At 37.7% G+C, this 23,054-nt stretch overlaps 1 protein-coding gene across 1 annotated transcript in view; it reads left to right on the forward strand.

Moving 5' to 3' along the window:
* The first annotated feature begins 3,862 nt into the window (after positions 1-3,862).
* LOC133645067 (platelet-derived growth factor C-like) overlaps positions 3,863-23,054 on the forward strand; it is a 48,471-nt gene continuing 29,279 nt past the window's right edge. Inside the window, exons 1-3 of the mRNA XM_062039852.1 lie at positions 3,863-3,872; positions 3,956-4,151; positions 22,158-22,338. Coding sequence (XP_061895836.1) covers positions 3,863-3,872; positions 3,956-4,151; positions 22,158-22,338 — 387 coding nt within the window. The remainder of the gene's footprint in view (positions 3,873-3,955; positions 4,152-22,157; positions 22,339-23,054) is intronic.

Here is a 23,054-nt window from a genome sequence, read left to right on the forward strand (position 1 = left end):
TACCAAACCCACATCAAGGTACCATCTGCAATCCAATAGTACCAAGTATTTTTTTTTTTTAATTGTTTTTCTCCATCTAACATTTAACTACTTTTTCGGTTATTGCCAAAAATATTGGGCCACTCATCCAAATGATGAGAATCAGGTGTCCTAATCACTAATCACAGGTGTATCAAATCAAGCACTTAGGCATGGAGACTGTTTCTACAAACATTTGTGAAAGAATGGGCCGCTCTCAGTGATTTCCAGCGTGGAACTGTCATAGGATGCCGCCTGTGCAACAAATCCAGTCCTGGAATTTCCTCGCTCCTAAATATTCCAAAGTCAACTTTATTATAAGAAAAGTGAAGAGTTTGGGAACAACAGCAACTCAGCCACCAAGTGGTAGGCCACGTGAACTGACAGAGAGGGGTCAGCGGATGCTGAAGCGCATAGTGCAAAGACTTTCTGCACAGTCAGTTGCTACAGAGCTCCAAACTTCATGTGACCTTCCGATTAGCCCACGTACAGTACGCAGAGAGCTTCATGGAATGGGTTTCCATGGCCGAGCAGCTGCATCTAAGCCACACATCACCAAGTCCGATCAACATAAAAAACACAAGATACACTTACAATTAGTGCACCAACCCAAAAAACCTCCCTCCCCCCATTTACACTCATTCACACAAAAGGGTTGTTTCTTTCTGTTATTAATATTCTGGTTCCTACATTATATATCAATATATATCAATACAGTCTGCAAGGGATACAGTCCGTAAGCACACATGATTGTATTTCTTTATGACAAAAAAATAAAAATTAAAAAAATTAAAAAATACCAAACCCCCTAATCCGTCACGTTTCATGTGTCGGGTAAACCGTGACAAATGTGGCCGTAAGAATGCTGAAAATGATGGAAAGCGCCACTCCACATAGTAACTGATGCTGTGGTCAAAGTTGGCAATGCCACAAAACACATTGTAAGATATTCAACACTCTACTGCCATCTGGCGGCTGAAGTGGATAGTGAACCCCCTAATCCGTCACGTTTCATGTGTCGGGTAAACCGTGATAAGTGTGGCCGTATGGATGCTGAAAATTATGGAAAGCGCCACTCCACATAGTACAGTAACTGACACTGTGGTCAAAGTTGGCATTGCCACAAAACACATTGTAAGATATTCAACACTCTACTGCCATCTGGCGGCTGAAGTGGATAGTGAACCCCCTAATCCGTCACGTTTCATGTGTCGGGTAAATCGTGATAAGTGTGGCCATATGGATGCTGAAAATTATGGAAAGCGCCACTCCACATAGTACAGTAACTGACGCTGTGGTCAAAGTTGGCAATGCCACAAAATACATTGTAAGATATTCAACACTCTACTGCCATCTGGCGGCCGAAGTGGATAGTGAACCCCCCTAATCCGTCACGTTTCATGTGTCAGGTAAACCGTGGCAAATGTGGCCGTATGGATGCTGAAAATGATGGAAAGCGCCACTCCACATAGTACAGTAACTGACGCTGTGGTCAAAGTTGGCAATGCCACAAAATACATTTTAAGATATTCAACACTCTACTGCCATCTGGCGGCCGAAGTGGATAGTGAACCCCCCTAATCCGTCACGTTTCATGTGTCAGATAAACCGTGGCAAATGTGGCCGTATGGATGCTGAAAATTATGGAAAGCGCCACTCCACATAGTACAGTAACTGACACTGTGGTCAAAGTTGGCATTGCCACAAAACACATTGTAAGATATTCAACACTCTACTGCCATCTGGCGGCTGAAGTGGATAGTGAACCCCCTAATCCGTCACGTTTCATGTGTCGGGTAAATCGTGATAAGTGTGGCCGTATGGATGCTGAAAATTATGGAAAGCGCCACTCCACATAGTACAGTAACTGACGCTGTGGTCAAAGTTGGCAATGCCACAAAATACATTGTAAGATATTCAACACTCTACTGCCATCTGGCGGCGGAAGTGGATAGTGAACCCCCCTAATCAGTCACGTTTCATGTGTCAGATAAACCGTGGCAAATGTGGCTGTATGGATGCTGAAAATGATGGAAAGCGCCACTCCACATAGTACAGTAACTGACGCTGTGGTCAAAGTTGGCATTGCCACAAAACACATTGTAAGATATTCAACACTCTACTGCCATCTGGCGGCGGAAGTGGATAGTGAACCCCCCTAATCAGTCACGTTTCATGTGTCAGATAAACCGTGGCAAATGTGGCCGTATGGATGCTGAAAATTATGGAAAGCGCCACTCCACATAGTACAGTAACTGACGCTGTGGTCAAAGTTGGCAATGCCACAAAATACATTGTAAGATATTCAACACTCTACTGCCATCTGGCGGCCGAAGTGGATAGTGAACCCCCCTAATCCGTCACGTTTCATGTGTCAGGTAAACCGTGGCAAATGTGGCCGTATGGATGCTGAAAATGATGGAAAGCGCCACTCCACATAGTACAGTAACTGACGCTGTGGTCAAAGTTGGCAATGCCACAAAATACATTTTAAGATATTCAACACTCTACTGCCATCTGGCGGCCGAAGTGGATAGTGAACCCCCCTAATCCGTCACGTTTCATGTGTCAGATAAACCGTGGCAAATGTGGCCGTATGGATGCTGAAAATTATGGAAAGCGCCACTCCACATAGTACAGTAACTGACACTGTGGTCAAAGTTGGCATTGCCACAAAACACATTGTAAGATATTCAACACTCTACTGCCATCTGGCGGCTGAAGTGGATAGTGAACCCCCTAATCCGTCACGTTTCATGTGTCGGGTAAATCGTGATAAGTGTGGCCGTATGGATGCTGAAAATTATGGAAAGCGCCACTCCACATAGTACAGTAACTGACGCTGTGGTCAAAGTTGGCAATGCCACAAAATACATTGTAAGATATTCAACACTCTACTGCCATCTGGCGGCTGAAGTGGATAGTGAACCCCCTAATCCGTCACGTTTCATGTGTCGGGTAAACCGTGATAAGTGTGGCTGTATGGATGCTGAAAATTATGGAAAGCGCCACTCCACATAGTACAGTAACTGACGCTGTGGTCAAAGTTGGCAATGCCACAAAATACATTTTAAGATATTCAACACTCTACTGCCATCTGGCGGCCGAAGTGGATAGTGAACCCCCCTAATCCGTCACGTTTCATGTGTCAGGTAAACCGTGACAAACGTGGCGGTATGAATCCCCTTCCTACTCTAATCACTTTAGTATAGACTATATACTGACATTACTTTGTATCTGCACCTGGTTAGCTTCCGGTGTGTAACCTGTTTAGCCTTCCGTTTTAATAATTTAAATTCCACAGGTCGGACTTTTTTTGTATTTCCTTAGTTTCTGTATTTAGTCTATTTTAGTTCCTGAGCGCTGTCTCCCTCACCTGTCCCTAATTGGCAACCTGAACACACCTGTTTCAGGGCTGGATTGTGTGGTTCACTGTAAAATGTAAAAAACCGAATGCTTCCCGTGCACGCCCCTGTTGCACTAGTTTTTAATTAAACCCTTTTTTTCACCCGCACGTCGTCACCTGTCTCCGCATCCCGGGGTCACAACTTGTGACAGATACTAAGCAATGCAGTTTATTGCTGTAATGGTGGTGGTTATTGGTCGTAATTGCGGGTTAAATCACCAAAATGATTCCCAAGCGTGGCCACCGCTGCTGCTCACTGCTCTCCTCTCCTCCCAGGGGGTGAACATGGGGATGGGTCGAATGCAGAGGGTAATTCCACCACACCTAGTGTGTGTGTGACTATCTTTGGTACTTCATTATTATCTTAAGGTAGTGTCTCCACCCTGTGTACGGAGACACGTAATTAGGTGCTAGCCGCTTGTCAGCCGGGGATCGGCAATGGCTGATCGTTACTTTTTCACGAAAATGGGCTGATACCGATCGGTGATTGGTCGATCCTACCCCTTAACTTGTCGCGCTCCCTCTTTTTAGGAGTGCAGGAGTCCCACCAGGAGAAGTTGATAACGGTGTCCGGCGACGGGGGGACGATCCACAGCCCGGAGTTCCCGCTCACTTACCCCAGAAATATCGAGTTGGCGTGGAGGCTGGTGGCGGCGAGCGACATGAGGATTCAGCTCAGCTTCGACCACAGATTTGGCCTGGAAGACCCAGAGGACGGAATATGCAAGTAAGGACATAAAAATGTTGGGCCTGTGCCAGCCTTTTGTGTGTCCCGATCCGATATTGATATCGGATTTCGGTCCAATATCAGCCCAAAAAAAAAACCATGTTTTGAAATATATGGGCTTGCATCTAAACTCTCTGATACAAGCAGTCCTGCAGGTTTGGATACGCTTGGAATGATTTACTAAAAAGGTAAACAATGTAGGCTACAGGATACTAGGAGCTAGCAGCCACACAACAGCTGCTGAGAAAGGGGGGAGGGAGCTGTGCTCTTTTCATCCCACGCAAAAAGTGCATGCGCTGCTGAGCTCTTTTTACAAGAGCGCCGGTGTGTAGGGACCAGGTCATATTGTCAGTTATCTGCACCCCCAGGAACTTGGTGCTGCTTACCATCTCCACTGCTGGTGCTGCTTACAATCTCCACTGATGGTGCTGCTTACCATCTCCACTGCTGGTGCTGCTTACAATCTCCACTGCTGTGCCGTGGATGAAAAACATGATTAAGTGTCCTTAATTGAACAACGTTGCAGTCTAAAACAGCACATTTTGTCAGTGTAAACACGTATCAAATAATTACAGTTGCATACAACTTACACATGCAAAGTCTCCAAGGCAGAAAAGTATTGAAACGTATCCGGTAACAAACGTGTCCGCATCGTTCAATTTACTGTGTCATTAACGTAATATAATGAATTAGGGGTGTTAGATTTTCAGATTAATCCCGATTCTTACTTTTAACAATTCTTAAACGATTACATATATTTTATTTTTATTTATGTATTTATTTATTTGTTTTTAAACCTGTCAAATCATATTGTATCATATCCATCATATTGTTGTTGATGTTGTACATATTTACTTTAGTAAAGAGAAATGTTGGATACTTCTCTTGTTGCCTTATTTCTATTTGACTTTATTAAATGTTTGGGTAGAATTTTACTAAACAAAACCAGTTTTCTTTTAAGTAATATAGAAATTGATCAGAGCTGTTTTTTTGTTTTTTTTATGGAGGAATGCAGTTAATCGTAGAACTGGCACCCAATGTTATTTAAAAAGCATAGGTTTTGAATCGAGAATCAAAGATTCATAGCCCTATAATGAATTATTAGTATAGATGTCCGATAATATCGGCCGGCCGATATTATCGGCCGATAAATGCTTTAAAATGTAATATCGGAAATTATCGGTATCGGTTTTTTATTATCAGTATCTGTTTTTTTATTTTTATTTTTTTATTTATTTATTTTTTTTATTAAATCAACATAAAAAACACAAGATACACTCACAATTAGTGCACCAACCCAAAAAACCTCCCTCCCCCATTTACACTCATTCACACAAAAGGGTTGTTTCCTTCTGTTATTAATATTCTGGTTCTTACATTATATATCAATATATATCAATACAGTCTGCAAGGGATACAGTCCGTAAGCACACATGATTGTGCGTGCTGCTGGTCCACTAATAGTACTAACCTTTAACAGTTAATTTTACTCATTTTCATTAATTACTAGTTTCTATGTAACTGATTTTATATGGTTTTACTTTCTTTTTTATTCAAGAAAATGTTTTTAATTTATTTATCTTATTTTATTTTATTAATTTAAAAAGAAAAGGACCTTATCTTCACCATACCTGGTTGTCCAAATTAGGCATAATAATGTGTTAATTCCACAACTGTATATATCAGTATCGGTATCGGTTGATATCGGTATCGGTAATTAAAGAGTTGGACAATATCGGAATATCGGATATCGGCAAAAAGCCATTATCGGACATCCCTTATTATTAGTAATTAATACCTTATATTGTACATTGGAACCACCAAAGGTTGAGTATAATCCATTCTGAGGGATGGATTAAAAAAAAAAAAAAAGTTTTCCCATTAATCTGTTCCAGGGTCAAGCTGTGGCCCTTACAAAACATTGAATTTTACAAGCAATGTTTTATATTGCATGTATTAAGTGTTAAAAAATGTGTTCACCAGCTTTAGTAATCGGGGTGTCGCAATACAACTTATGATATAATATCAATACGCATAGTACATACTTTTATTATTTTGTCAATGTTAAAACATTTGAAATTACTCAAACAGAAAGAAAATAATGGTACAAATCTGGAATGGGTTTAAATTATAGTGGAGTGACATTTGTTTTTTTGCGGCCACAAGTTGAATGATGCGGACACCTTTGTTTCTGGATACTTGGAGACCTTGTATGTGCAAGTAATATGCAACTATAATTATTTGCTACTTGTTTATATTGACAAATGTGTTTTTTTTTACACTGCAATATTGTTCAATTCAGGACCTTTATCACACATGTCTAGCTTGTATGCTATTTTGTGCTTAGCTGTTGCGTAGCTGCTAGCTCCTGGTAGCCGATAGCCTACCACGTTTAGCTTTTGCCAATGACTTGACTAAAATGGAAAAAAATACCAACCTTGTGTGTTCATTAGAGGACATTTAAATGTTAGTAAACGCGCTGCAGGACTACCCGTATCACACATGATATCTCACACACAAGTAAACACGCTGCAGGACTACTCGTATCACACATGATATCTCACACACAAGTAAACACGCTGCAGGACTACCCGTATCACACGTGATATCTCACACACAAGTGAACGCGCTGTAGGACTACTCGTATGACACGTGATATCTCACACACAAGTCAACACGCTGCAGGACTACTCGTATCACACGTGATATCTCACACACAAGTAAACATGCTGCAGGGCTACTCGTATCACACGTGATATCTCACACACAAGTAAACGCGCTGCAGGACGACTCGTTTCACACGTGATATCTCACACACAAGTAAACGTGCTGCAGGACTACTCGCATCACACGTGATATCTCACACACAAGTAAACACGCTGCAGGACTACTCGTATCACACGTGATATCTCGCACACAAGTAAACGCGCTGCAGGACTACTCATATCACACATGATATCTCACACACAAGTCAACACGCTGCAGGACTACTCGTATCACACATGATATCTCACACAAGTAAACACTCTGCAGGACTACTTGTATCACACATGATATCTCACACACAAGTAAAAACGCTGCAGGACTACCCATATCACACGTGATATCTCACACACAAGTTAAACGCGCTGCAGGACTACTCGTATCACACGTCATATCTCACACACAAGTAAACGAGCTGCAGGACTACTCGTATCACATGTGATATCACACACAAGTAAACATGCTGCAGGACTACTCGTATCACACATGATATCTCACACAAATAAACACGCTGCAGGACTACTCGTATCACACGTGATATCTCACACACAAGTAAACACGCTGCAGGACTACTCGTATCACACATGATATCTCACACAAGTAAACACGCTGCAGGGCTACTCGTATCACACATGATATCTCACACAAGTAAACATGCTGCAGGGCTACTCGTATCACACATGATATCTCACACAAGTAAACATGCTGCAGGGCTACTCGTATCACACGTGATATCTCACACAAGTAAACACGCTGCAGGACTACTCGTATCACACATGATATCTCACACAAATAAACACGCTGCAGGACTACTTGTATCCCACATGATATCTCACACATGTAAACACGCTGCAGGACTACTCGTATCTGAGATCATATTGGATATTTTAGTAACAAGTTAATATTGTCAAATTCTTGCTGATATTTGACGGATATCCGATATCAATAATGTATCGGGACACTCCTCGTTAGTAAACGTTAGAACCTCAGTGAACTGACGTCTTGCGTGACATCAAGCATGACGCTGGAAATCACTGAAATGACTCCTTCCCCGCCTCATCGATGAAGCCCCTCCTCCATTCCCAGTGTTTCATGGAAGGACCACCCGCACTCGTCCACGTGCCTCATCCACGCTCAGTGCCAGGAAAGGGGTGAAGATTTAGAGCGCGAGTGTGGCCATTTGCGAAATTGCCTTCTGGCCGCGCTGCCTCGGCCGCTCGTGAATATTGAAAAGTGAAAAGGGTGATTTGTTGGCGGCGGCCTGGCGTGGGGCTGCAAATTTGATTCGATGGGGTCAATATGTGGCGGTGGCTAACAATAACGCACACACACACACATATATATATATATATGTACATGCGCTACTTGTATTTTATCACCCAGGTCACTTTCAATTACTGCCTTCGTTTGCCTCTCTTGCTATTTCATTTTGAAGAAGGAAGGCGGGCGCCGCCAATCGATGCGACCTGTGTGCACGATGCTGGCAGGACGCCGCCAATACATCGTGAGCGACTGGCGAGAATGCAGGAGAATGAGTGGGATGGAAGCAGGATGAGGTGACTAACGCCTGGCAGCTCACTCCTGCACACTCCCCCTATGGGGCACCACCAGTACTGCAGTTCTTGAAACAAAATTAAACAAACATGGAGCTGTTTGGCCACAATACCCAGCAATATGTTTGGAGGAGAAAAGTTGAGGCCTTTAATCCCAGGAACACCATGCCTACCGTTAAGCATGGTGGTGGTAGTATTATGCTCTGGGCCTGTTTTGCTGCCAATGGAACTGGTGCTTTACAGAGAGTAAATGGGACAATAAATAAGGAAGATTACCTCCAAATTCTTCAGGACAAGATCAAATCATCAGCCCGGAGGTTGGGTCTTGGGCGCAGTTGGGTGTTCCAACAGGAAAATGCACATCTCAAAATAGGTTAAGTACAAATATGATGGTAAAATTGATAGCAAAGAAGCGGTTAGTGAAATAAATAATAATACAGAAATGACAATGAGCATTATTACACTACAAATGGAGCAATACAAATACCAATAGTAGAAATATCACTATTGATAATGAAAAATGCCAATAATGACCTCTATTATCAACAATACAGTTGTTCCAATGCAACAATACATATATGTAATCATAACTTCAATTACAAAAGAAAGCAAATAAATGGAGGGGGGGGGAAGGAGAAGCAAACTGTATTAACCTTGTAGATTGTTATAGAAACATCAGGTTACGCTTTGTCAGTGTGCCATGTGTTACCCAGTTTACCCTTAACGTTATAATTTATGTTTGATGAAACGTGATTATATGCATGACTGTATGTATGTACAGTATATGTACTTGTATATGTACAGTATGTGTATATGTATGTTTGTACATTGAATGTATATGTACATGTACGTGTATATGTATGTCTGTACAGTGAATGTATATGTACAGTATGTGTATATGTATGTTTGTACAGTGAATGTATATGTACAGTATGTGTATATGTATGTTTGTACAGTGAATGTATATGTACATGTATGTGTATATGTATGTTTGTACAGTGAATGTATATGTACAGTATGTGTATATGTATGTTTGTACAGTGAATGTATATGTACAGTATGTGTATATGTATGTTTGTACAGTGAATGTATATGTACATGTATGTGTATATGTATGTTTGTACAGTGAATGTATATGTACAGTATGTGTATATGTATGTTTGTACAGTGAATGTATATGTACAGTATGTGTATATGTATGTTTGTACAGTGAATGTATATGTACATGTATCTGTATACTGTATGTATGTTTGTACAGTGAATGTATATGTACAGTATGTGTATACTGTATGTATGTTTGTACAGTGAATGTATATGTACAGTATGTGTATATGTATGTTTGTACATTGATTGTATATGTAAATGTATGTGTATATGTATGTTTGTACAGTGAATGTATATGTACAGTATGTGTATATGTATGTTTGTACAGTGAATGTATATGTACATGTATGTGTATATGTATGTTTGTACAGTGAATGTATATGTACAGTATGTGTATATGTATGTTTGTACAGTGAATGTATATGTACATGTATGTGTATATGTATGTTTGTACAGTGAATGTATATGTACAGTATGTGTATATGTATGTTTGTACAGTGAATGTATATGTACATGTACGTGTATATGTATGTCTGTACAGTGAATGTATATGTACAGTATGTGTATATGTATGTTTGTACAGTGAATGTATATGTACATGTATCTGTATACTGTATGTATGTTTGTACAGTGAATGTATATGTACAGTATGTGTATACTGTATGTATGTTTGTACAGTGAATGTATATGTACAGTATGTGTATATGTATGTTTGTACATTAATTGTATATGTAAATGTATGTGTATATGTATGTTTGTACAGTGAATGTATATGTACAGTATGTGTATATGTATGTTTGTACAGTGAATGTATATGTACATGTATGTGTATATGTATGTTTGTACAGTGAATGTATATGTACAGTATGTGTATATGTATGTTTGTACACTGAATGTATATGTACAGTATGTGTATATGTATGTTTGTACATTGAATGTATATGTACAGTATGTGTATATGCATGTTTGTACAGTGAATGTATATGTACAGTATGTGTATGTGTATGTTTGTACAGTGAATGTATATGTACATGTATGTATATATGTATGTTTGTACAGTTAATGTATATGTACAGTATGTATATATGTAAGTTTGTACAGTGAATGTATATGTACATGTATGTATATATGTATGTTTGTACAGTGAATGTATATGTACAGTATGTGTATATGTATGTTTGTACAGTGAATGTATATGTACAGTATGTATATATGTATGTTTGTATAGTTAATGTATATGTACAGTATGTATATATGTAAGTTTGTACAGTGAATGTATATGTACATGTATGTATATATGTATGTTTGTACAGTGAATGTATATGTACAGTATGTGTATATGTATGTTTGTACAGTGAATGTATATGTACATGTATGTATATATGTATGTTTGTACAGTTAATGTATATGTACAGTATGTATATATGTATGTTTGTACAGTTAATGTATATGTACAGTATGTGTATATGTATGTTTGCACAGTGAATGTGTGTGTGGATGCATGTACCGTGAGTGTGTATGTATGTACTGTATTTGTGTATGTATGTTGGAGCGTAGGTACCTACAGTTTGTGGGTAAGTACCAATGTGTATGTATGTATTAATTGATGAATATATGTATGTATAAATGTGTGTATGTGAATTTGTATGTATGATATATTTGTCTCATATTTATATATACACATTATATATATATATATATATATATATATATATTATATATATATATATATATATATATATATATATATATATATATATATATATATATATATATATATATATATATATATATATATATATATATATATATATATATATATATAATTACATTATCTAATTAATTACAGTATATCATATTATTATTGTATCTAATTATATACAATTGCAGCACTTTGTCTTCAGTGTCCTGTCCGTTCATTTTGGAAAAGCATTTTTTAAATGATCTGCGCTACTTTTGTTGACAGCATTGACGCAGGTAGGAATGACTAATTACAAATCGATTCATTTCATTGTTAGTGTATAAAAAATGATATCAATCTTCTAAATATGTTAATATTGACATTTTAGGAGTCCTCCAGAAATGAAATAACACCCTTTACACTCCTTGAATCCATTATAGTAGTGCACATTGTGATTGGTTTGGTCTCCCCTGGTGGACAATACTCATGCAGGGAATGAAAAATGAAGCCGCAATAATTGAAAGCGAAATGTGACCAGGGTGTATGCAAATTTTAGCGATATACTATTACCAAAATATTATATATGTATGTATAATAAATTAAAAAGAAAAATGGTGTGCAATACAATATGTTATTAAAGACATCATGCATTAAAATGAAACATAACTACTGTTATATTATCAAGGGTTATAGCGGGACCTGTTTGTTTCCTTTTAAAAGGCTTTTAGTGTGGAAATATATTCGTTTCCAATGTATTGTTCATAACTTTTTTAATAAATGTGGATGTAGCCTGAAGCAATCAGCATCCTCCAGGCCGTCACGCAAATAGCAGCTTCGTTTTCCGTGGGTCAGCCGAGTCAAACTGAGGCTCGACAGCTTCTGATTGCATCCCAAGATGCCGCCTGATGAATGTAGCATGCAATCATCAACACGTACACACACACACACACACACACACACCTACACACACACTTTACATTCCGCTCACAGTGCTTTGGTGTGCACATTTTTCCGACATGCTCTCCACTGAAGCTCTTCATCCCCAAAGTGTGGTGGAGCAAAACAACGAAACAAACGAGCCTCGTTGCGTCCTGCGCTGTCATCACTTGCCTCGGACACATTTATACACATATACTGTAAGTACAGTATATGCTGGAGTCTGTGTATGTATGCGGGTCAGGTATGTTGTGCAACACGGCAGCACCAATACAAAAATGCTCAGTCAGCATGCATACAGCTGATGTGTGATTGTGAACAAAAGTACACGTGTAACATGCATGCCTTTCTACAACTGAGTAACAACATTTTACAGTGCATGCAGAGCTAGAACATGTGCCACTCAATGACATGCTATGTCTTTTTTTTTTTTTACTTGGTGATTATTGGAAGATGCCAGGCGCAAAAAAAAGAGGGGGAAACGCCCTTGCCGCCGATATTTTTTGTATGTTTTTTATGTTGATTTTTTTGTTTACAAAAAACCCAAATGCCACCGATATTGAGCTGTGAGTAACACAAACTAGTTTACACTAGTCTCTGCCAAGAGTTAACATGTTTTTTGTTGTTTTATTTATTTCTTTATTTCCCAAAAGCGATGTATCATTGTATCATTATATCGTAACAGTTCCAGACGGCTTCAAACACGATATTTATTACTATTTTTTTGTTTTTCATTACGTTTTACTTCTGTCACTATACGTTTCATAATAATTGTATCTAAGTTATCACAAAACTTTGTGTTACATTGAGTTCAGCTCGCCCTGCAAAAAGACAAAAGCTGTCTTTGATCCTACCAAGAAGAAGGCTTGTAAAACGCCACAGTGTAGGATGGGAAGCAACATGAACGTGTTCTGTTTCTTTGATGTATTGTAATCCAAGGAAAGATTGTGTCTTGACCCGAGATCTACAAAGTGAAGAGGAAGCAGGACCTGACTCCCCTCCAGACGACCTTTTCTTTGAACTGTTTTGTAATCAAAGGCGACGGCTGTTTACGACCCCCCTCCCTTAGAAACAGCTGTTGCCATGTAATCAGGGAAAGTCCAAATAAAAGAGGAGGTGTACAATCTTTCGTCAGAGCGTGGAACACCGTACAAGGGTACAGGTGTACGCGTTTCTCCTCATTGAGCCAAATTTAATTCTGTCTCTGTTTAATTCCTTGCTTCTTGTTTTGTTTAATAGATGTCATCAGTGTTTGAACCTGACAGTATGTAAAAACCTGCACTGGGCGTAATTTGGGATAAATAAAAGTCTATCCTATCTTAATTTGCACAAAGCTCATACAGGACGTCCCTTTCTGACTCAATGAGGGGACAAAAGCAGTTTGTAAAGTCATTAAAAGTTATCTTTCATTTCCATTCTATTTTTTTTTTTTGGCACTCTCTGCTTTCGATGTTGGAATACAATCCCTACACGCCCAAACAATAACCTCGCAAATCCAAATGTCTGAATTGGCTTAGCAAGGTTCATACAAATGAGGAAAAAATGTCATTAATGCACACACACACACACACACACACACACACACACACACACACACACACACACACACACACACACACACACACACACACACACACACACACACACACACACACACACACACACACACACACACACGCACACACACGCACACACACACACACACACACTCTTGTTTTTCTTACCTTCTTGAGACCTAAGAAAATTGCCTCCCTCTTTAGGACCAGCCTTTCTAGATATATAAAGAAGTGTATTTATAACATGAATAATATATACATACTATGCAAATATAAAAAAGTTTGTTGTGAAAAATGAGTTGGAATTTCACAAGAAAAAGGTCACAATTTCACAAGAAAAACTTTGAATTTTGGCAGTACTATAATAAAAGTCATAATTTTACTCAACGCTAGTCAAAATTTTACAAGAAAAACTGAACATTTGTGCAATGTTATGATAAAAGTTGCAATTTTACTCAATAACAGTCGCAATTTTACAAGGAAAGCTAAAACATTTGGCAATTTTATGATAAGAGTCTTAATTTTACCTGACAAAAGTCACAATTTTATAAGAAAACCTTCACATATTGGCAATATTATAATAATAATCGGAATTTTACTTGGCAAAATGATGAAAAAAGTCATATTTTTACTCAAAAAATATCACTATTTTACAAGAACAACAAAAAAAATTGGCAATATTATGATAAAAGCCTGAGTTTTACATGACAAATGTCACCATTTTGCATTAAATAGTAATATTTTTACAAAAAAAAAGGAATATTTTAAACAAAAAAATAAAATAAAAATTTCACAAGAAAATATAACAATATTACAGAAACAGAAACAATATGAGAAATTGTTCCCAATTTTATAAGAAAAAAGTCGACACATTGTGAGAAAAAGACTGCTTTTACTTCATTTATTTATTTTTTGAATGTTTTGTTTGTAATTGGTTTTTAATCTTCATGGTTTACTTCACGTTATTACAGTATGTCTCTCTCTCTCTCATATATATATATATATATATATATATATATATATATATATATATATATACATATATATATATATATATATATATATATATATATATATATATATATATATATATATATATATATATATATATATATATACATATATATATATATATATATATATTTTTTTTTTTTTTTTTTTTTTTTTTAATTAATTTGGGCCAAAGGGGGCTCATTTCAATTTCTTACACACACTTGTTATTTCATATGTTGACCAGAGGGAGAGCACTTTTAAAAACGACACACAGTCAATGTGAAAAATCCCTCCTTTTTGGGACCACCCTCATTTTGATAGATTTCACCACCAGGGGTGCAAATAAGATCTCTATTTTATGTTTTTTTTTTGTAATGTGCTTAAGACCGATGACAAACATGACCGCAGATGGCCCCTGTGCTGCACTTTGGACAACACAGCTGTAGACGCTAACTGTTAATGGCCACTATAGTCTTAGTACCGTAGTGTATTTGTTCATCCTATGGTCACATATGAGTTGTCTTACGTCAGCACCGGAAGTGGTAAAATCAGCTGTTCACCTGGCATGGGTTTTTCGGGGATGAATAGGGAAGTCCTTCTTTATCTTGTTTTATCATATATTGCTGCCTTTGCACCTGTCAATGTTTACTTTTGTATGCACATTAAATCAACAAAAAATCCTGACTTTGGAGCAATGTTCACAGACTCTAGTATTTGGCTTTCTATTAGATGCAATGGTTTTCTGTATTGGGACCTCTCCTGAAGGAATCAATGAAGTACTATCTATCTAGATATCTATCTATGATTTTGGTTCTAACTTGTTCACCGGTCCTCATATGGAAGGTATTTTTCCTTGTTGATGTCTCAAGAAGGGTAGAAATACAAGAACACACACACACACACAGGTATATGAAGTATAAATAATATAAGGTGCACGTGTGTGGTAATGCGACCACATGCACGTCATACGTTTACTGCCTACCACGTGGGCGGGGACTGTGACCTTATTGCGCGGCTGCGTGTCATCGTATCAACTGGAGGATCGTTTTTTTTTAAGCGCCACGTAAAAACACCAATTGAGTGTTTTTATAAACGACGATGCTCAGGTGGGGGGTTTTTTTGTACCGTGTAAATGTCGGCGGCCATCCGACCCGTACGCAGGTCGGAGGTCATTGTCATTGCTCAAGGACACTTTGACGAGGGGATCAAACAGGTGACCTTTGTATTACGAGCCGACCCCCGGAGCTGCAACACCTGTTATAGCTTGAACGTGACGGCTTTCTAAACGAGGCCGTTTAGAGTGCAAGCCGAGTCTTCTCCTCCTGAACACGAGAGTGGAAGTGCGCCACCTCCACTGGCAAATACACCACATGGTGGCGCTGTAGCCAGACACATGGACTTGAAATTTCTCACACATGCAACCTCCACATTCGGTACGCACCTTTTGGGGACTGGCGAGTACATGTGGGTAAAATTTGAACAGGATTGGTTGAAAAAATAAATAAATCATGGCCGCCATCAAGCAAAACTTATTTGCAACCCCTCAGTAAATCAATCATCCATCCATCCGTCTTCTTCCGCTTATTCGAGGTGGGGTCGCGGGGGCAGCAGCCTAAGCAGGGAAGCCCAGAATTTTTTAACTTGGCTGTGACGTCATTCGCAGCTTTGAATTCCAACGTCCGAGATCAACGCAACGCAGCATTTAGTAGTTCATTTCATTTTTTTCATGTATTTATTTATTTCAGGCAATGACATAAAAAAGCACAAGTTGACAACACATAATAATATAAATGAATGTAGTGCATGATTGTCCAGTTTTGCCTGAAAGGGAGTGGGAAGAAGATAACTTATTTAATCCCACCCCCAGTTCTCCATTCAGTGATTATTCACATGAGTTTCAGTCTTACTTTGTTCAAGGATTATAATACAAATGTTGTATCATAGTGGCATTACCACAGGTAACAATAATTATTACACTGTAACAATAATTTGTATCGACAATGTAGGAATAATGAATATAGTAGTCATAGAGAAGTTTTTTGAGCGCAAAAACTATGACCAAAGTGGTGAAGTTGTATTTTCATTTGCGCTTTAATCTCCTTATTTAGTTTGAATGTGTCACGACGTGGACTATGACGACGCAAATTACTGCGTGGATTGTTTTCCCGTGGTGCAAATCGACTGGACCGGACATGGCGTGAAGGTAAATACATGTTTTAATTATACTATAAAAGTGCAAACAAAAGGCGCACTCAAGGCGGAGACACAAACTTGGCTAAGGAACCAAAAACTATCACAAAGGCGTAAACTAGTGATGGGTCCAGCAACACCGATGCATCGGCGTATGCGTCGAGCTCATAGAGCAAAACTCTGTGTCGGTGCGCGTACCGCTTTTAGAAAGTCACGTGACCGATCATGAGCTGTTTCGGTCACGTGACCGATACGCGAACTGTGTCGCACCGACGCCTCCTCTGTGCCCTGTGAGCGGGTCTTTTCTACAGCCGTAGAAATAATAACTAAGAATAGGGATGATGTTTGATAAGAAATTATCGAGTTCGAGCCTATTATCGAATCCTCTTATCGAACCGATTCCTTATCGATTCACTTATGGAGTCCAGATAAGTTGTTGTATATGGAAAAAAACACGCAATGTTTGGTTTAACAAAAGCTCACTTTTATTATATTAGAAAACAATTTAATCTAAAAAATAAATAAATATTGACTGTTACCCCCCTAAAAAAATAAAATAAAATAAATAAATATTGACTGTTGTTACCCAAAGTATATTAAGTGGGATTTTTCATAAAAACAAATATATACAGTAACACGAAAACAAGCTGTCTCTGTGATCACTATAGGTGTATAAATAATAATATAGTGTTAAATAAAATCAGTCCCTTGGGCACAAAACTGAAAATAATACAGCTCTCCAAAAAGTGCACTTCTGCTGCTATTGGAACATAACTGTTTGTTATGATGCTTTGACATTTTTGCACTTTATTTCTTTATTGAAAGAAAATTCTATGAAGAGAAAAGTTGTTTGCAAATGTGGTTACAATGCTAAAAAATGAAAAGTTAAAGCTAAAAAAAGAAATACACTTTATTGAGTTAACAGGAAGGGGGGAGATGTGATGAGCTAGGGCAGTGGTTCTCAAATGGGGGTACGCGTACCCCTGGGGGTACTTGAAGGTATGCCAAGGGGTACGTGAGATTTTTTTTAAATATTCTAAAAATAGCATCAATTCAAAAATCCTTTGTAAATATAAATAAAAACCTATCTATTTTTCCAAATAGTTCAAGAAAGACCACTACAATTGAGCAATATTTTGCAGTGTTATACAATTTAATAAATCAGAAACTGATGACATAGTGCTGTATTTTACTTCTTTATATCTTTTTTTCAACCAAAAATGCTTTGCTCTGATTAGGGGGTACTTGAATTAAAAAATGTTTCACAGGGGGTACATCACTGAAAAAAGGTTGAGAACCACTGAGCTAGGGAATATAACAACTACACTACCCAACATGCAACGGGAGTGACGAGCATGCGCGGTAGCCCCGAAAAGTGTTGTTGCATGTCGTCACCCGTGAAAGTAAACGTCAAGAAGTCAGCCAACACGCCTCGTCTGCATTATTTATAATTAGACAGACAACACATCTACAGACAACACATCTACAGTGTGATGTGGAAAGAAAAACAAAAGTTAAAAAAGGGAGATATGTTGTATATATATGTATGTGCTGCGGTTGTTTTAAGAATGTTGCGACAGCTGCCGTAAAGGAGGTGCGTTGCTAGCCTGATTGCTATGTTTCCGGTTGGTGGTAAAAGTGTTGGTCATGTGTTTTACCCTGCTAAAATCTCTCAGTAAAGTTATTCATTGGATTATACATTTTGTTTTGAACTTTATTACACCTTGGAGCGCTTTTTCCCGTCCATATTTTCCTGCTTTCGCTATCTGCGCCTAATGACTGAGCTACGTGACGTCATTTCTTGTGATGTCCCACGGAGCATTTCTGGTCGGGACGGGATTCGTTCCGAGGGATTCGAATAAAGAACCAACTATTTTCTTTACTAAAGTGGTCTCGATAACGGGTACCGGTTCTCAAAAAGGGATTCGAGTCTGAGGACTCGGTTCTTTTCTTATCGAACAACCGGGAAAACCGGTTTCGAGTATCATCCCTAACTAAGAAGAGAAATCGTCTAAAATGTAATACGTTGGAAAAACTGTTTTTTTAAAATAAAAATGTGTAAAAAAAATAAAATAAAAAAAATCCCAGTCCACAAGCATCCTCATTCACAACACGTTCTCTTAGTTTTCCATGTTATGATACATGTTCACATTATTTATTGACTGTATCTCAAAATTTAAATGAAGATATGAAATAATCCTAAATGAAATACAATGACTTGGTTTATATTATTGTATATAATAGGTCAGTGGTCCCCAACCACCGGGCCACGGACCGGTACGATTGGTACCGGGCCGCACAAGAAATTAAAAAATAAATCAATATAAAAATAACAATAAATTATTTTTTATTTTCATTAAATCAACATAAAAAACACAAGATACACTTACAATTAGTGCACCAACCCAAAAAACCTCCCTCCCCCATTTACACTCATTCACACAAAAGGGTTGTTTCTTTCTGTTATTAATATTCTGCTTCTTACATTATATATCAATATATATCAATACAGTCTGCAAGGGATACGCATGATTGTAATTTTTTAATGACAAAAAAAATAAAAATAAAATAATAATAATAATAATAATAATAATTCCACACCTCACCCCCCGGTCCGTGGGACAAATGTTCAAGTGTTGACCGGTCCGCAGTTACAAAAAGGTTGGGGACCACTGTACTAGGTCATAAAATCAGTGTCAGTTGAGTCGGTCCATAGGTTGCCTGTAGGGATTTTTAGTGTCCAGCAGATGTCAGTATTTAGTGACACAGTATCGACACAGTATCAATACAATTTTGCAATGTGTCAAAACGCTTCATGACGCCTCATCAACCCATCACTAGCGTAAACTATGGGCATGAAACAAATAAACACTTACTGTGACACGAATAAACAAAAACTTACTTGGTCAAGCATGGAACTATGGCATGGAACGCGACATCATGGGAGTATCAGGAGTAACAGGGGTAATGTCGCCAGGCTGACTACCCGGCAACTATCGGCTTAAATAGTCTATTCATGATTAAAAACAGGTGCGTGAGTCCAAATGAGTCAGGTGCGTGACAAAACAAAGGAGTGAAAAAAAAGAAACTATGGGGTTTTAACCAAACAGAACATAACAAAACATGATCACAAGACATGACAGAAAGTACATATTTTAGCACTGTGTAATTGCATGTTAAATTATATATACTGCTTTTGCAGTATATTTCATCAGTATTTATTTCCGTAATCAGCCTGACCCAAGCCTTGAACCAATCTTTGTGATGACCAAATGCTTCCATATCATTTGACAAGATTTATCCCGTTAAACTGTAAGTAGGTTAGATGTAAATATTGAATACGATTAAAATCAAATGTCACATTACTAATAGTGTTCATATTTAAGTGGGCCCTGGGCTTATTTAATCCTACCCCTTTTCTTTTACATAACAGTTGCTAAGTTCAAAGTCCTGATTTAAACGTGTGGACAATGCTGAAGAAACAAGTCCATGTCAGAAAAGCAACACATTTAGCTGAACTGCACCAATTTTGTGGTCAAAAATTCCAGCAGAAGCTTGTGGATGGCTACCAAAAGCGAAACTTGCTAAGGGACATGTAAGCAAATATTAACATTGCTGTATGTATGTTGTTATTGTTTTTATGTTTTATTGTTTTGTTTTTAATGTATGTTTTATTGTTTGTTTGTTTGTTTGTTTGTTTTTTTTTTTTTTTTTTTTTTTTTTTAATGTCCTGCCCAGCTTCTCGGGCAAATCATATAGCAGATGTAGATGCCCATATCGGCTGTTCAGATTTACTTTACAAAAGAGAAGTGTAGGATACTTCTCTTGTTGCCTTACTTGTATTTTGACTTTATTAAATGTATTTATATTATCATTTGGTGCAGCCGGGCCGGAGCAGGAGGGGATAGAAAGAGAGAAAAAGGAAGACAGAGGTGGGAATTGTGGGGACAAGAGGGGGATTAGACAGAGAGACAAAAACAACAACAGCAAACACAACAATAACAACAACAGAGCAACATCAGCAAATACGACATGTACAAATATGATGGTAAAAGTAATAGCAAATAAGCAGTTAGCGAAAATAAAAATAAAAATTACAGAAATAACAATGAGCATTATTACACTAAAAATGGAGCAATATGAATACCAATAGAAATAGTGCTATTGATAATAAACAATACCAATACTTTACCTTTATTATCAACAATACAATTGTTCAAATGCAACAATACATATACGTAATGATAACTTGAGATACGAAAGAATGCAGAAAAATGGAGGGGAAGAAAGAGAAGCAACCTACATTAACCTTGTAGATTGTTATAGTACGAATAGGTTAAGCTTTGTCAGTGTGCCATGTGTTATACCCAGTTTACCCTAGGGCAACAACGTTAATATATGTTGATGAAACGTGATTATGTGCATGAGTGTATGTGTGCATATGTACTTGTATATGTACAGTATGTGTATATTGTTTTGTATATTGTTTTGTTTTTAATGTATTATATTCTGTTTTTTATGTTTAAATGGATCTTAAGGTCTGCAATAAAGATTGATGATGATGATATACTTTTGACCCAGCAGATTTGCTCACATTTTCAGTAGAGCCATAATAAATTCATAAAAGAAGCAAACTTCATGAATGTTTTTTGTGACCAACAAGTATGTGCTCCAATCACTCCATCACAAATAAATAAGAGTTGTAGAAATGATTGGAAACTCAAGACAGCCATGACATGATGTTCTTTACAAGTGTATGTACACTTTTGACCACGACTGAATCTCCGTTGTTTTCATCCATAATAATAAATGTTATATTTGCAAAAAAGAAAAAAACAGATAACAGTTGGAGATACATGATTTGCATGATCCTGTATTTAAAATGAGAACTAAATACAACATGTTTATTATCTTAATTATGCAGTACATTTACTGGATGACATTAAATATATATTTTTTAGCTACTTATGCAACAACATGCATGACCAAACATGGTTACGTTGTTACATCACACCTCCTCTCGTCCTCCATAGATGGCACTTTAATTCAGCAATAAATAACAGAGGCAATCATCTCATCTGCCGACGTGATGCTGAGGACGTGCTTTTTTCCTCTTTCAATTGACCTTCATTTCCCCCGGGCGCCTTTTACTTCCGGACATCTGGGGACAAGAACAATGAAACTTAGACGTTATTGTAGTCTGATTACCTGCCCTCCTCTTTACTATCAGGTACGACTTTGTGGAGCTGGAGGATCCGAGTGACAAGACGCTCCTGGGCCGCTGGTGCGGGTCACAGTCGCCTCCCGGGGGTCACCTCTCCAAAGGCAACCAGGTCCGCATCCGCTTCATCTCCGATGAATATTTCCCGTCTGAGCCGGGCTTCCTCATCCGCTACTCCATCCAGCCTGTGGTAAGAATTAGGAAAATGAGTAGTCTTTGTTTTTTGTTTTTTCCCCATCACAGTAAATGGAATTTCAAACAATGCGTTCCGGGGTCAAACTGCCATGACTAGTTATGTACAGGGGGGAGTAGACGGCACAGACCACAAGGGGGCGTAGTTAAGCTATAGATTTATTTATATACATACAATATATATATATATATATATATATATATATATATATATATATATATATATATTGGGACGGTGTGGCGCTGTTGGGAGAGTGGCCGTGCCAGCAACCTGAGGTTTCCTGGTTCGATCCCCACCTACTACCAACCTCGTCACGTCCGTTGTGTCCTTGAGCGAGACACTTCACCCTTGCTCCTGATGGGTCATTTTTAGCGCCTTGCATGGCAGCTCCCGCCATCAGTGTGTGAATGTGTGTGTGAATGGGTGAATGTGGAAAAAGTGTCAAAGCGCTTTGAGTACCTTGAAGGTAGAAAAGCGCTATACAAATATAACACATTAACAATGTATGTATATATATATATATATATATATATATATATATATATATATATATATATATATATATATATATATATATATATATATATATATATATATATATGTGTATAAAACAATATAATATATAATGTTATATTATTATTTGTTATATATATATACATATGTATTATTATTTGTTATATATATATATATATATATATATATATATATATATA

The sequence above is a fragment of the Entelurus aequoreus genome, linkage group LG28 (genome assembly GCF_033978785.1).
Source record: "Entelurus aequoreus isolate RoL-2023_Sb linkage group LG28, RoL_Eaeq_v1.1, whole genome shotgun sequence".
Taxonomy (NCBI): domain Eukaryota; kingdom Metazoa; phylum Chordata; class Actinopteri; order Syngnathiformes; family Syngnathidae; genus Entelurus; species Entelurus aequoreus.